General features: G+C 44.9%; 1 protein-coding gene across 4 annotated transcripts in view; it reads right to left on the reverse strand.

Annotated features, from left to right (window-relative positions):
- Window positions 1-16,871, reverse strand: part of CLEC16A (C-type lectin domain containing 16A) — a 217,154-nt gene that overhangs the window by 159,251 nt on the left and 41,032 nt on the right. For 2 of the 4 annotated variants that reach the window (XM_084881113.1, XM_084881115.1), the window contains exon 10: window positions 2,979-3,162. In XM_084881113.1, coding sequence (XP_084737239.1) covers window positions 2,979-3,162 — 184 coding nt within the window. Of the gene's footprint in view, window positions 1-2,930; window positions 3,163-16,871 lie in introns of all 4 variants that reach the window. The other 2 variants (XM_084881114.1, XM_084881112.1) reach the window with 1 other exon arrangement.

Below are 16,871 nucleotides of genomic sequence, written 5' to 3' on the forward strand. Positions count from 1 at the left end.
CAAATACAGTCTAGGGAAGAGAACACCCACCAGCCACACCTTCAAATATGAGAATAACTAAGAGATCAAATATGTGGTTCAAAATGCTCCAGAATACAACTCCTGCTGCCCAGTTCGGTGTCTGATGGATGGGCTTGTGGAAATTGTATTTATTTACGGTGAGCTGGATGCACCACGGTCAAGAAAATAAGAAGGTACCAAAATGGTGAGGGGCTCATTGAGAGCCATGCTCAACTGAGCTCTGAAGTCAGCATTATGAACAAGCCAAACCTCTGGAGAAATTCCTGGGCCCTGTCTGGCACAACCCGGCCAAGTGACTGCCTGGAAAATAGGTTTTTGGAAACTGGTGAGCATTCTCACCATGCCCCCTTGCACAGGGCAGGCGGGCTTGGGGTGCAGGAGTCCTTACCCCAGCGCAACAGCAAGCTGGAACTGCAGCCTGCAGAGCCGCTGAAGCGCCTGTGCATGAGGATGGGGCTGCGAGGCTGACTCACTTGGTTCTGTGCTTGAGGCCAAGACTGCCCTGTCCACACCACGTTTAGTCACAGCCCAGCCCTGGTTAGAGAGCAGCCCTTAAAAGGACTGGAATGAAAGAGGGTAGCATCTTTCCAAAACAAAATTGACGAGAACACAAAGTACAAAATGGGGTAAAGTCATCCCTTGCCCCCTGATGTGGCTACAGGACAGCTAAATCTAGTGTTTAAGCTGGCAATTTGCTCCCAAGTTAAAAAACATAAAATCCGAATTATCCAAATAAGCAACCAAGTATGGCTACCCTTGTGTTTGCCCCTCTCCCTTGTGAAGCGATATATGTTTTCCGAGCCAAATGAGAATTTCTAAACCAAAATGCTTACTGCACACTCTGAACAGAAATAAAAGCATACTGGAACTCTAAGCCTTAGAAAGAGGGCCAGGTGGCACCAGAGAAATATTTTGGAGATACTTATCAAAATGTGATCGTTGCATTCAACGAGAACTGCCAAGAAAATCAGAATGGGGCCAGTGGCATGGGGGCGGGTTTTGGCTGCATAATTGCAGTAAACTTCCCCAAACAAATGAGTTCTCAGTCACTGATTTACTGAGCCACTCTGCTTCCCAGCTTCAGATGCCTGGGACTAGGGGGCTCACAAAGTCCAGGCAGGTGGGCTTAAGAGTGCTGGCTTCGGAGCAGCCACTGCTCGGCAGGACCTGGGAGGATGGCTTGCAGGAACTACTCTTCACACCCCCAGCAGACCACAGCTGGGAGTCAAGGAGAGCCAGAGCTTGTCCTAGGGTGTGCAGAGGGGGTTCAGTTCTAGTGACCAAAGCCCCCAGCCCACTTCCACCCCGTCACCTTTTTCACCCTGAATGTCCAGGGCTATGGCCAGGGACCCCGTCTGTGTGACTGTTTATGTGCCGGGCCCATGACACAAGGAACTGGACAGTTTAAAGTTGCTTAATCACAGAGCAGACCATGCTCTCCATATTAAAAAGGTCTTAACATCTATAAGATGGAGGTGAAAAACAACCAAATCATTCCTGACAAAGGCAAAAAAGAGGACTGAACTATTCTGCTTACTTAGCACATAAGCAGCAAACACAGGTGTACGTCACTCTAAACACATGTCACTTTAAAATAAAACCTAATGCAAGAATCCCAGGGATTTATATTTCATGATTTGACTCCAAGAAACAAATCTTATTAAAAGCATGTAAGTTCATTAAACGCTCCCCACTTTTCTTCCTGCAGTGTAAGGAAGAATGACTTCTGTCAAAAATAATGACTTCTGCCGAAACCGGTTTGGCTCAGTGGGGACTGAAAGGTCCCGGGTTCGATTCCGGTCAAGGGCATGTACCTTGGTTGTGGGCATATCCCCAGTAGGGGGTGTGCAAGAGGCAGCTGATCGATGACTCTCTCTCATCGATGTTTCTAACTCTCTATCTCTCTCCCTTCCTCTCTGTATAAAATCAATAAAATATATATATTTTTAAAAATAATGACTTCTGCCAAAAAATAATAACCAGGTTATCATGAATAATAAGAACAGCAATAATGATAAAAATGATGATGATAACAACAGTAGTAGTAATAGTAGCAGCAGCAAGTATTTATGACATGGGCCAAGCACTGTTCTGTGCATTTTACATGTATTAAAGCATTTAATTCTTGTAGAAAAACTAAATGCTATTTGTTACCTTCTTTTTGCGGATGGGGAAACTGAAACACGGATTAAGGGTACAGAACCCTGCCCAGCCGGTGTGGCTCAGTTGGTTGAGTGCCATCTCATGCACCAAGAGGTCACTGGTTCAATTCCTGATCAGGGTATAGGCCTGGGTTGCAGGCTTGATCCCCAGTAGGAAGCATGCAGGAGGCAGCAGATCAATATTTCTCTCTCATTGTTGTTTCTATCTCTCTCTTCCTTTCCTTTCTTCTCTCACTAAAAATAAATAAAATGTAAAAAAAGAAAAAAGAACCCTGCTCCAGGTTACCCATCCAGTGAGGGCAGGCCTAATACCAGATCTACCTCCAACTGGCTAGGTTGTTTACAGCAGCAATTTTTAAACGGAGTGCTGCAAGAATTTTTAAAACATGCAATACCTGATTAATCAGGGGCACTGACCTCTTTCCCCTTAGATTGCCAAGTAAAAAAATAACAATAACCAACACAACAAATAGCTGTCTAGTGTAGATGAATCAAATATTATACCTATTTTATTTTTATTTTTTGGTCAGATGGGCAAAAATATATATTTATTGGTGTGCTGCAGAATTTTAGTAATTAGTTTATATGTACCATGAGATGAAAACGGTTGAAAATCACTGGTTTAGAGTGTGGTAGACTGGTTTCAGGAATAAAGAGAAGCACCCACTGACACACAGGGGGGGACCTGACACAAATGACAGCCTGGCTCGCAGCGGGCAGCAGTGCAGAGTTCATGGGCACACTCACCTTCATTCTCCCCACTTGTCTTGATGCCTTTTGAACCACCCTCTGTACCTTTAGCCTTCTCGGCGTCATCTTGGGCATCCTCAGTGGGCCCTTTCTCCTCGTCTTCTTCCTCTCCGACATTTTTGTAGTTAGGTCTCTTTTGTACCCGCCGCTTGCCTTTGTGCTTGTTCATTTCAAGGGACCGTTCGAGTGTTTCGGTGGGTTTAACAAAGCACCGAATGTTGGGCTTGGCCTAGAAAAGTAGAACCGAGACAAAAGACGGATTTGAACCTTTGCATCTCACTGGAATCTATCAAGCTTTCTGAGAGTTTCTGCTCCAGGAAATTCATTTCCAAGATGAGTGTTACCTCCTAGTTGTTTTTATGACTATTATTAATATCATCATTATTAAATAATCAACACAATAACACCAGTTAGCATTCCATGGGGCTAAGTCGGAAACTGCACTTCACCAACACCATCTCCAAAGTGCCCAAAGGTCAGTTATTTGCATTAAAAACTTCTGCGAACACTCTACGGTATTTTGTACGTGCCAGATGTGTTCTAAGGGCTCTGACAATATTACCTCATTTAAATGTTACAACTCCTTGAGGTAGTACTATTGTTATCCTCATTTTACAGATAAGGAAATTGAGGGCCAGAGACATTAAGTGACCCACCCAAGGCTGCACAGCCAGGAGGAGGAAGAACTGGAATTCAAACCCACATGCCACCTGCACAATTTGTCTAACTACAGCACATTGTTATTGTTATTAACTCTTATTTAAGTACAGTAGGCCCTTGAGTTATGTCAGTGATCCGTTCCTACAGTGCAACATAACGCGAAATCACTGTAATTCGGAATCCACCTATATAAGCACCTACGTCACTCACATGGAGCACATACACAGCAGTAATGAAGTGAAACAGTAAAAAAAAAAAAAAAAAAAAAAAAAAAAAAAAAAAATTCAAAGAAAGATAACAATTCCTGGCCTTTACTTGTGGTAAATCCTACCTAATAAAAAAGTAATGTGCAAATTAAGCATCACTCTGCTATACCCACCCACGCCCACCAGCCATGCCTACCAGCCAATCAGAGCAAGTTGTGGCACCAGTGGTTCATGTCCCATATTCTGGAAAACATGGTTTATCTCAGTCCTTACAACAACCAGGAGATATAGGGATTATCAGTCCCACTTTATAGATGAGAAAATAGAGGCTCAGAAGTGTGAAGTGACTTGCCCAGTGTCACACAGCTACTGAGCAGCAGAGTCAGAATTTTGATAGAAGCTTGCCCAATCCCAACCCCAAGCTCTTCCTAAAATAGCAGTGCTTTACCCGGAGCTCAGACTCCGTTCCATTTAGTACTCCCTCAAAAGTATTTACCTGCAAATGGACCAGGATTAGAAAAGGGCAAAGACAAAGGAAAACGGCCTGATTTGTTTGGGGCAGGATTCTCATTGAAGTATTTTTCTCTTTTCAGGGTTTGGATAATGGTCAGACATCATTCTGTCATTTAGAAAGAGGAAAGTTTTCAAGTAAACTTTTCCATTATCTTGATACGGTTTATCCATCTTCTGAATTTACCCCCAACAATGACCAGCTGTATTCTGGGGGCCATTGTATCTAGCCAATAAGTAAAATGTGCTCAAGGAACACAAATTAATTTCAATAACACTCAAAACAAAACGTAATTGAAAGCTAAATTAGCATCCAAATACAAACATTAATTTTTATTTACCCACTTAGGATTATTCATCCACAAAAATGACAAATCAATTGAGACATGATTCTAGGAAACCCAGAGAGCGAATTAGAGACACCACCCACCAAGAGCCCAGGGCATTCCGAGTGAGCGTGCACCGCTTGACAGACAGCATCCATCAGAGCCCACTTGGGATTCCGAGTGATCAAATGCAGCCCCAGATGCCCCCGTTCTCTCATGAAGGACCTGTACCCGGTAAGTTAGGGCCCTGAGCTGAAGTACAGCTCCCTCTGATCACTGCTTACTCCCAGTGAATATTAGAGCATGCCATCATAACCAAAGCTTTCAGAAACAGAAAACCAAGATCAAGCATGGGGCAAAACACCACTCAGTTGGAAGTTCCAAGCAGAAATTCACAAGGATGGATGTAGAAAACTGGCCCTGAGCCCTGTGTGGATGCAGAGGCACAGAACACTGGACAGAACTAAGGGAAGTGAGGTGGTGCACAAAGCCCAGGCTGGTCCAAGCTGTGTGAACCATAGCTGAACTCCACTTTGGCTATGAGTCCTCCCTGACCTTCAGGTTCCTGGTCTAAAACATTACTAAATGAAATCATGGACATAAAGTTCTTTTCAGAGCCTGTCAATACAGTAAGCATCCAACATAAGAATGATAAGTTACCTTCCTTTCCCTGTCTACATTAAAAAAAAAAAAAAATCAACTATGAGAATGAATTTTAAAACTTTCCAAAGGGATCTGCTTTTCTCGGTGACCGGGTATTGGGGAGTGGAAGAAGGGAAGGCATGCTTGCTGGGGGAATTTCAAACCTTTAAAATGTAACCTACCTAGTAAACTGCTGGAAATAACCTAAATGTCCATCAACAAGGAGTGGTTAGGTAATTACGGTCTGCCCATAGTGTGGTGAACTGATACAGAAACAGCACTAGGATGAAAAAGCAAGAACAAGGGACACATTGGGACCCCTTTCAGGTAAAGCTTTTCAAAGGCTCCAGTTGGAAACACAATTTTCTTGGAAAGCTGCATTAAGAATGTAGAAATATTAAAATTTCATCTTGAGGGAAGAAAGGAGGAGGCAGGACTGTGTGTGTCCAGCCACACAAGTGCACTTAAATTTTTCTTTTCTGAACCTTTCATTAGGTTTGAAATTTTTTTTTTTTTTAATAAATCTTTATTGCTCAGATTATTACAATTGTTTCTCCTCCCCCCCCCCCATAGCTCCCTTTCACCCGGTTCCCGCCCCATCCTCTGCCCTTACCTCCCCCCTGCCATTGTCCTCATCCAAAGGTGTACGATTTTAATCCAGTCTCTTCCTGCACTCCCACACCCCTTTCCCTCTGATAATTATCAATCCACTCCCTTTCTTTGCCCCTGATTCTATTACATTCACCAGTTTATTCTGTTCCTCAGATTTTTAATTCACTTGATTTTTAGATTCACTTGTTTAAATATAATATATATTTGTTGATCATAATTTTTATCTTGTTTTCTTCTTCTTCCTCTTCTTAAATAATACCTTTCAGCATTTCATATAATAGTGGTTTGCGGATGAACTCCTTTGGCTTTTTCTTATCTGTGAACCTCTTTATCTGCCTTTCAATTTTGAATGATAACTTTGCTGGATACAGTAATCTTGGTTGTAGGTTCTCACTATTCATCACTTTGAATGTTTCTTGCCACTCCCTTCTGGCCTGCATAGTTTCTGTTGAGAAATCAGCGGATAGTTGGATAGTTGTATGGGTGCTCCCTTATAGGTAACGAACTGCTTTTCTCTTGCTGCTTGTAAGATCCTCTTTTTGTCTTTTGCCTTTGGCATTTTAATTATGATGTGTCTTAGTATTGTCCTCTTTGGATTCCTCTTGTTTGGGGTTCTGTACATTTCCTGTACTTGTAAGTCTATTTCTTTCACCAGGTGGGGAACATTTTCTGACATTATTTCTTCAAATAGGTTTTCAGTATCTTGCACTCTCTCTTCTTCTGGCACCCCCATAATTCTGATGTTGGTATGCTTGAAGTTGTCCCAGAGGCTCCTTACACTATCTTCAACTTTCTGGATTCTCTTTTCTTCTTGCTTCTCCAAAAGAGTGTCTTTTGGCCCTTTGTTTTCCAAATCTTTGACCTGATTCTTGTGTTCCTCCATTCTGCTGTTGGATCTCTGCATAATATTTTCCATTTCAGTCAGTTTATGCTTAATTTTTAGTTGGGTCTCATTAAATTTATCAGCTTTTTCTAGGAAATTCTTGAGAAACCTTATAACTGTGGTTTTGAACTCTATATCCTCCATCTCTTTTGTTTGAGATCTATTTCCTTGTCTCAGCATTTTCACTGCTTCCCAGAGTTGGTAGGATGGCTTTGTGTGTTTGGTGTCCTATATGGCCCAGGGGGTTAGCCTCCCCAGTTACCTGAGGTAGACACTCTTGGTGCTCCCCTTTGTGGACTGCATGTACAGCCTTGTTGTAGTTAAGTCTTGATTGTTGTTGGTATCCCTGGGAGGAATTGACCTTCAGGCAAACTGAATGTGAGTATCAGCTGTGTCTACTCTGGGATACCTTCTGAATTGGAGACAGTCTTATAGGATCAGACATGCAAAATTGCAAAAGCCTCTGTGCTCAGCTTGGATGGGGCAGAGTCTCAGGGCTGAGCTGACAGTCTTGGCTTCCCGTCAGCCCTGCCCTTGTGTGCTCGCCTGAGTTTCCACCTGACCATCCCAGATTCCCCATGCAAGAGCGTGGGTGCCGAGAGGCTCGCCCAGAATTGGGTTGGTCTCTGTAGTCTGGAGCTTCTGACTCCTGCTATGGAGAGGCTGAGGCAACTTGAGCGGCCAGACCTCTCTGTGCGCACTCACTTGCGTGCAACTGTAGACTCTGCCTGCTGCGGCTCCCGGCTCCCCCAGTCTCCCAGTCTCTGAGTCTCTGGGTACCTTTCTCTACAGTCCAGACTCCACCCGTATGAGCCAGGGTCCATGGGGTTTCGGCCAGGGTTGGGGTTCAGTGCAGTTGGAAAGGGTTCAGTGCAATCGGGACTTCCTTTCCCCTCCCGCCAGCCAGACATTCAGCCGAACTTCCTCTGTGCATGCCCATCACCCTACCTCAGTGCTCTGCGGCTCCCAATCCGATCTGTGTGCCTCTCTCCTTCTTTCTAGTTGTAGATTTCCTACTTCGCCAACTTTCCTGTGATTTTGGATGATGTCCATTCTAATTTTAGTTGTTCTTTTGAAATTGTTGTGCGACCCGGCAGCTTAGGTGCTTACCAAGGCCGTCATCTTGGTTCTCTCTCCTGAAATTTCTAATCATGCATGCATGTTAACTTTTTAAAAAGTTCAACAGGGATCATCTGGATATTCGAATTATGAAATTATTTTCCTTCTTCCTCTTCTATATTTTAAAAAATCTAATTTTTTGCCCTAGCTAGTTTGACTCAGTGGATAAAGTGTCGTCCTATGGACTGAAGGGTCCCGGATTCAATTCCAGTCAAGGGCACATGCCAGGGTCTCAGGCTCGATTCCCAGTAGAGGATGGGCAGGAGGCAGCTGATCAATGATTCTTTCACATCATTGATGTTTCTATCTTTCCCTCTCCCTTCCTCTTTGAACTCAATAAAAATATATTTAAAAAATAAAAGAAAAATTAAAAATGTAGAAACCTGATTGTCCCCCCCCCCCCCTTTAGTATTAACAACATCAAAACCCAGTTACCATGGAGAAGCTGATAGGCCTTGGCTGTGAAACAGGCAGAGATTCGAGATCATTTCTGCTGCTCTGTTCAAGATGTTGTGGCTGCCAGCCTCCCAGGAATCTCCTTGTTGCATTGGATAATTCCTGATGTTACAGATGGGAAGCTCTCAGGGGAGGGGTCCTGGTCCAGCCTACTCCCACTGTGCTCTCAACACTAAACCAGGTGCCTGGAACAGGGCAGGGCCTCGATGGGATGGGCTGTTGAGTGAATTTGTGGCTGCCTGTACTATACTGTATTCAAAGTGCAGGAGAAAACAAATAAAAAAAGAGGGCGGAAGGAAAGAAAAAAGTTGCCCGACATCCTCAGGAGCTGAACTTCGCACAGAGGAAAAACAGGTGTGATAAAACTAACCGAAAGTGGCAAAGCCCACTTATTAGTAAAAAAAATCAGAAGGCTTGAGATTTTCTTCCCATAAAGAAAGCACACCATACATTCCTCAGAGAAAAATGTTCTGAAATAAAGTATTTCCCAGAGGCCGCAGGTGGGGTTTCACCTAAGGCTCACCTCGTAGGGACCAGGAGCCTGAGCTGTGGGAGGAGCATTGAGATCCTGGGCCCTGCTTGCTCACCACGGATTGGGCCAGTGCCCAATTGGGGGGTGCAGGAGGGAAGCCCTGGATTCTGGCTGGCATTTAGGCTGGTTTCTGGGGTCAGGGTCAGCTGAAAGCCAACAATGTGATTTCAGGGGTGGCCTAAGGGCTAAACTGCTCTCTACAGTGTCTGCTCCTGCCTGCCTTCCACCAGCCTTCATCCGCCAACCTAAGGCTTTGGTCCTTGTTTAAAGTTGAATACTTGCAGTGACTTTCTAGAGGTCAGATAACTAAGGCCTTTCAGGTGCTGCAGGATTTGAGAGCAGGTCCTGCAAGGGCAGCAAGAGGGGTTAGGAGCAAGAAGTCAGCAGGAAGGACGGAAGCATGCATGGCCCAGGTATCCGAGTGAATGAGGAGAGGCAGCACAGCTGATGCCCAGATGTCAAACAGAACGCCCTCCACTAGGCCTGGGCCTGCCCCCTACCAGGCATTTTTGCACTCAGGACCTCATTTCAGCCCCATGGCAGCAGGTGATGGAGTTGCTCTGACTGCACGTGATTAAGCTTGTTACAATCAGTGAATCAAGGATTCTAAACAAAATTATACAGGTAGATTTAAAATATGCACATATATCTCATGTTTTCCTGTGTGAATAGATATCTGCAAGACATTACACCAAGCAAAGTCTAAAAGGATATACAAACTGAAAATAGCAGTTCCTTCTGAGGATGATATTGATGTTGGGGGAACTTTCACTTTCTACTCTAGTTGCTTCTGTTTCATTCAGTTGTTTTACCACAAGAAAGTATGACCGGTGCCATTTAAATGTAAAAAATATTTTGAAGGAATGTACCTAAATGCCACTGAACTGAATACTTTAAAATGGCTAATCCATTATAAATGGTATTTGTTATATATATTTCACCACAATTTTTAATAATGCCTTTATAATAGCCCTGACTGGTTTGGCTCAGTGGATAGACCATTGGCCTGCGGACTGAAGGGTCCCAGGTTCTTGGTTGCGGGCACAACCCCAATAGGGGATGTGCAAGAGGCAGCTGATCGATGTTTCTCTCTTATCGATGTTTCTAACTCTCTATCCCTTTCCCTTCGTCTCTGTAAAAAAAATCAATTAAAAATATATATTCAAATGCCTTTACAATAAAGCCACCTTGGAAATCAGACTGGTGATTAGCTGGGGGAGGGGAGGTGTTGGTTACAGACCGAGAAGGAGCTGCATGGATGACAGAAATATTTCCTAGCTTGACCTGAATTACACACAAATGTGATCATATTACAACGCCATCAAGCAGTACACATGAGATACTGCACTTTTATTTATTATATTATACCTCAATTAAAACAACATTTACCTAAAGGATTTTCAATAAAGTCAGATTGTCGTAATGCCCTAAATACAAGCTAGGAGCCAATCAGACAACTTGGGAGGCTGGATTCACTGCAGGCACCAGGGGCGGACCTAGTCACTCCCTGAGCCCTGACTAGATACCAAGTGCTGGGCTGAGAGCAAAGAAGCCAAGATCACGCCTTCGCAGTGCTCACAATCCAGCCAGGAGCAGGCAATGTAACGTCATGCATCCTACGTGGAAACTAGGTGGGAAAGGTCATTGGGGCACAAAGGAAGGAGTGGGAACTGTGCCAGGAAGGAAGGGGAGAGGGGACAGTTAAAAGGGCTTCACAGAGAAGGAAATGACTGATGGAGTCTTGCATATTAACAGTTCACCAGAACACTCAGGAACAGAAGAGAATGCGAGGAAGGACAGCTCAGAGCTCCAGCCTGTATTTGTCTAGGCCAGTCACCCGGAACGGGTGTGCTTGGTGACAGCTGCCATATCCTGGGACACAATGTGCTTGGCCAGCTCCCCAGAAGGCGGCATGCACATGGGAAGTCAGGAGGTGGTGCTGGGCCAGCTGGGCAGCCTCTCCAGCTAGCTGTTCGTGAAGGAACTCGTGCTGCACATGGCCTGGGATGTGATGCTGGGGTGCTCCTGCCTCAGCACCTGGCAGATAGTGCTGGGTGGGTTTCTTTGCGCCTACTCAGTGGTGCAGTGGACAGGAGAAAAAGAGGAGAAAAGAGACTGGTAGCTAGAGGGGGCAATTAGGGAAAGGATAGGTGAATCCTTTCCCAGAATCCCGTCTGGATCTATAGGAGTGGCCACAATGATGATGCGAAGGGAGCTCACCTTCCAGGCTCTCCCAGGCTTAGCTTACTCACCTTCTGAAGAAGCAACGAAAACCTTTTTGTTCAAACAGCTCTGTTAAGGGATTAGAACTAAGATGAATGGTAGCCAATTTCTCAGAGGACAGTAATGTGGCTAATGGAAATAAATGAATATTCTAAAAAAAAAAACCTGATTGTACTGTTCAAAAAGCTGTTCCTAAAGGGTTAACAAAAATTCTTATTGGCAGAGCGTCCCACCGTAAAATTGTACGACATGTTATGAACCTAAAGCAGTCATAGTGTAGCGCAAATAAGTTAAAATGTAAAAGCTATCAAGACTACAGTAAAAAATTTCCAAAAGTTTCTTATTATTTAAAGTAAAAAAGGGGGTGATAGTGGAAGAATATCATGTAAGGAAAAATATCCTGAGAATAATTTACATCTAAAAAATTTGTGCTTTAGAAAAATTAACCTTCATTCGAAACGCTAATAGCAAGATACCCATGAAAATACACACATGGTGACAAAACAAGCCAGGGGGGAATCATTTTGGGGCGGGGGGGGGGGGGGGGGGGAGAGAATGGAAAAGAATCCCAAATAAAATTTAAAGAAAATATCCCTTTATTAACTTTTGGTCGAGAATATGTTTGTATATTTTCAGAAAACAACTCCGAGACCATCTAGATTCCTGTAACAGAGAGGAATAGACAGAAGCACTCCAGCCATAAAGACAGAAGAGACACAATTCAGAGATGGAAGATGCTGACGACGCCTTAGCATACCAGCAGACAGCAGCTGCGGGTTGCTGAAAGATGCCCAGGACCAAACCAGAGACCACCATTTGTCCACCAACCAGATCTGAAATATCATGGCTGGCATGTACACATAAGAAACTATCTGGCATTGAAATTGGAACTCAAAAGAACTGTTGGCCCAGAAAGGAACTCACTACAGACTGATTCATTTGCCTCTCAGCATAACCATTATGGCTTGTTGCAGTTTAGGTTCTTACAAGGGTATTTCTTGGATCACATGATCTCACACATCTAGAGGAAATAATGAACAACATAAACAAACCCAGAGAAAGAGAACCAGCGATCAGACTCTCAAACCTCAGAGGGAAAGTAAGGGAGGATGGGGGTAAGGGGAAGAGATCAACCAAAGGACTTGTGTGTATAGATATGGGCCTAGCCAGTGGCCATGGACAACGGGGGGAGCATATCTAGGGAGGGGTTTGGGATGGGAATGGGGGAATAAGGACAATTATGTAAGACCATAATTAATTAAAAAAAAAAAAAAAAAAAAAAAGAGGCAGCCATATTGGCTAACAAAAAAAAAAAAAAAAAAACAAAAAAAAAAGCCAAACATAAGGGCAGATCTGAGACTAGACCTCAGACCTGCTTACTGGCCAAGTGATCCTGATCAAATCAGCCTCACTTTCCTCATGTGTAAAATGGGGACAAGAGCAACTCCATCTCATGCTGCCGTGAGGCTGAAATGAGATCCTGAATGCAAAAATGCCTGGCATACTGCCTGCCACGAAGGGGCACACTAGAAATAGTCATTTACCTTCCACCCTTGGCAAACAGATCACTAGGATGGAAGACATGGAGGGGAGGGCTAACCTTTAAAAAACAATCACACTCTCTGTTTTAAACTTCACTCTCTACCAACTTACTGTTCACCGGTTTTCTGGTTTGTTAGCAGCCTAGACTCCCCAAGTGCTCTCGGGCACTGGCCAACCTCCCCAATCTCCAGCCTTGGGGCTGGGACTGGTGGGGTGTACAGCACACACGGCATGGGATCGTCAGGGACATGGAAGCTGGAGCCTGGGCTTTGTGCCTCACTCACCTGATTTGAGTCCTGGCTGTGCTGCTCACTACCTTCTCCTCTATGGGCCTCAGTTTCCATGTGCATCAAAAGGGCCTCAATTAGCGTTCCCCCATCTAGAGCTGCTGTGTGGTGGCAAGTGGTAGCACACTTTCTTGTTATTTTTTGTAATAACAATGATCAGTAATACCTAGTGAGCATCTGAAATGTGCCCAGCACATACACTGCCTCCTCCAATTGATTGGGGCAAGGAGCTGCAGACAGCGTGGGACTTGTCAGCCCGGGTCACCAGCTAGTGAGAGCATAGTCGGGATTAGAACCCAGAAAGTGCAGCTTTAGGCACCCTGTGTTCAAACCCTCTGTCGCACTGCTCAAACACTCATCCCCTGCAACAAGCGCTTGCTGAGCTTCCCAGGGTGGGCCAGCCCCCAAAGGACTGGTGTAAAAGGCATGACACTGGGTCACACAAATCAGAGGAGCAGGCAGCCAGAGCTCAGAGATGGTTTACGTACCACTCATTAGGTGGTCCGCTGACTATCATTATGACAGACCACAATGCATAACTGTTTCCCATTTTTGTCTCATATACACAGAGCTTCCAATGTCATGGGGGTCACGGTGACCCAGGTTTACACCAACTGTAACCAATGGCACTGCAGCATGGCTTTGCAACTGGCTCAGACGGAAATGGGCTGATAATTGCAGCAGAGTGAGCCTCTTCTCATTCCAGAATGAGGTGATCAGCAAGCACACATCAGACAGAATAAACTCCAGCGTGATGTATGGGTGGGAGCGCTACATGCCAAACCCTGAGTAATGTGGGACTGCTGAACCAAAGCCCAAGCGCGTGTCCAGAATGCACAATCGCAACCACATCAGCGAGGCATCTGGGCAACGCTGCCAAATTTAATGGGGAAAATAAAATGCAGCGAGGGGGAAAACATGAAGAGGTAACAGGCCACTTCCATTAACAAGAGGAGCATGGCATTCTTTTCCATGAATTGGCCAATTATCAGGGAGCATTGCAGCAGCAGAGGCATAAACCAAAGAATGTCTATTTATCTGGAATCAAAAGAATCTTAGAGCTCAGGAGACTCGCACTGCACACTCGCTCAGCACTCCTTGTGAAAAATCAGGTTAACATCAAGACGGTGCTGTGACTTCCTAGAAAGCAACCTCTGAGGTGCTGCTGGGTCTGCAAGGGACCAGCCTCATCCCGCTAGCCTGCCCCACTCAAGGTCATCTTCTCTGTTCTCCTCAAGGCCACATCAAGCATTCAATCAAGAGCTAATTAACTGCAAGATATTTATGACTGAAGAGGCATGTTCAACCCTTATGCAAAATAAAATGTACTCTTTCATTAAACAATGACATGCCAAGCACTTATTCGGTATTTCCTTGTCTTGTTCTCTAAAAAGAGACAATGGACTGTGAAATATTGGTGACTCTCAGGTACCCAAAACATTTGGTCTCATGCTAAATTGGAAGTGACTATTGTTGTAGATGGTGGCATAGGACACAAAATAGAAAGGGCATGAAGATTTGGGGCTGGACACCTGTAATCCCTGCAACTAATGACCACTTAGCCTCTGGGGGTGTCCGCTTCCTCATGCAGAATGTGAGATAACACCACCTCCCTCTGGATTATGATGAGCCTCTGCTCTTCTTCCTCAAGATTACTATGGCTATTTGCAATCTTCTGTGGTTCCAACCAAACCTGTTTTTTATTTTTTCCTAGATCCAATCTTAAAATCTGTGTTGACACATTTGTTTATTGCTTCCTCCAACCAGAATGTTGGAACAGGAACCTCATCTACCTTGTTCATCCTGTATTCCCTGAGGCAGGCAATGTGTGGGTGCTCCAAAAATCCTTGTGGGAGGGAGAGAAGGGGAGCAAGCTAGCCAGCCTGGCACACAGTAAATGCTCAACAAATGAGCACTGCTCTTACTAAGGAATGGCCCATCCAGAGTTTAAGTGTCACCCAGAATAATACTGTTTTGAGTTAATTAACGTACTTTTTCTCACCTTTGCTCATGAAGGTTTTGAGAACCGGTCCCCATGCCTGGCTGGAGGTTACCAGGAAGGCCCCTAAAGTAAGATTATGAGCACTGAGGTGAGTGGGCAGTGGGCAGTCACTTGGGCCAGCCAGGGCCTCAGAACTCACTGGGGAAACCCCACTAACCATCTCCGGGGATGCGTTTTACCCACCTGCCATGTCTACTGTCAGTCGGGCAATGAGTGACTCACACCACTCCACTCCCAGTGCCTTGGCATTAAATCGCAGGAGCACCCAGAGAGAAAAGTGAATGGAGTGGCCCATGTGCAGCCCCTCAGCCTCCTATCAGGCAAAGCGCCCCAAGCAAAGCCAAGTTTCCTGGCGGAGGACTTTGTATTGACCAAGACTGCATTTCCTTGGCTCATTAGAGACAAGGTGCTTGATTCCCTCAATGAGATTGTTATTTCAAGACAATCGATATCTACTACAGGAACCATGCTAAACACTGGGGACACAAAAGTTATGATGTTCTCCCAGTAAAAACTTCCGATTCCTCCAATGACTTACAAGGTGCCATATACTTTGGACCCTCATTCCCCTCCCTACTACTCGCTCTGTCTCAACACTCTGCTCCTTTTTGTTGCTCCAACACACCAGGCCCTGGTCTTTGCTGTTCTTTCTGGCTGAAATGCTCTTCCTCCAGATATCTACATGATGTGGTCCCTCACTTCCTTCAAGTCTTTGCTTAAATGTCACCTTCTCAGTGAGGCCTGGCCTGGCCACCCTAGGGAGAACTGCACCCACCCAGCATCCTAGCACTGCTCCTCCTCTCCCTGCTTCACCACTGCCGCTTTTCTAGAGTACCTCCTGCATGCTGATATGTTATTACTAAAGTGTTACTGTTCCCCTCACTCTTTCCACTACAACAGATGCTCCCGGAGGTCAGAGGTCTTTGTTTTCATTATTGGTACATGCTCAATAATTAGTTGACTAGATAAATGAATAATGCTGACCCGGCTTCAAGGTACTCAAAGTTTGGTTAAAAAAAACCCTCAAATGCCCAAAAGAGCCAGGCTGCTGATGAAAACTGACAAAGCCCCAGAGTAGAGACACCAGAAGTGGTGGATGCCTTCTTTTTCTGTCCTCACCCTGGATTTTCCCGATTTTAGCAGAAACCTTCAAGAACTCATCAATGGCTCAATGTAGACTATTCTCAGTGCAGACTCATTCAGCGGGGGGCATGATACTACCTCACATCCTTCTCCAGCCTTGTGGCCACCCTAGCCCATTCTGTGTCATGCTTCCAGGCAGACACAGAAAAGCCAGCTACAACCTGAGTCACAGAACCTTCTCCACCCCCACCCCACTTCGCCCACTCTGTTTTTCCCTGTTGGCTTCTCCAGGATGTGACCAGTCCATCCAAGAACCCTTAGCCCTTCTCTGGCTCAATGAACCAGAAGCAGCATCCCTGGGCCCTCAGGTCCAGTCACCTGTAGCCCTGGTTAAATAAAAGCTGTCCCTCCGTGAACCTCTATACTATGGGACTTTTATTAGTTGCCCAGCCCCACACTTTCTGCACAGGAGGAAGGGAGAGGCGACTTTTTGTAGAAGGTCTCTTATCTACAACGCTGCCCTACTTGATATGTGGAAGATGCTGCACCTGGGATTCTCTTTGATTCTGTCAAATCCTTTTACATGTGAACCAGAGCTGCCACACTCAATATCCCTGCAGGCAACAATGGTGCCTGGGAGCGGTAATTCCATTGAGGGATTATGGATAGACCACAACGGCCCCTGCAAAAAGCTAGAATAAACATGAATTCTAATTCTTTTTCGGTAATGTTTGCAATTGTGGCAAATAAAGCCCTTGATTTATAGAAGCCTATTTTTTTGTTCCCTTCAGTGTTCACAATCAACCGTCTCCCTGAAGCCTATTACACTCTCAGGAAGAAGAAGGTCTGTCCTTT

The sequence above is a fragment of the Pipistrellus hanaki genome, assembly GCF_964339955.1.
Source record: "Pipistrellus hanaki genome assembly, chromosome: 4".
NCBI classification, from domain to species: Eukaryota; Metazoa; Chordata; class Mammalia; order Chiroptera; family Vespertilionidae; genus Pipistrellus; species Pipistrellus hanaki.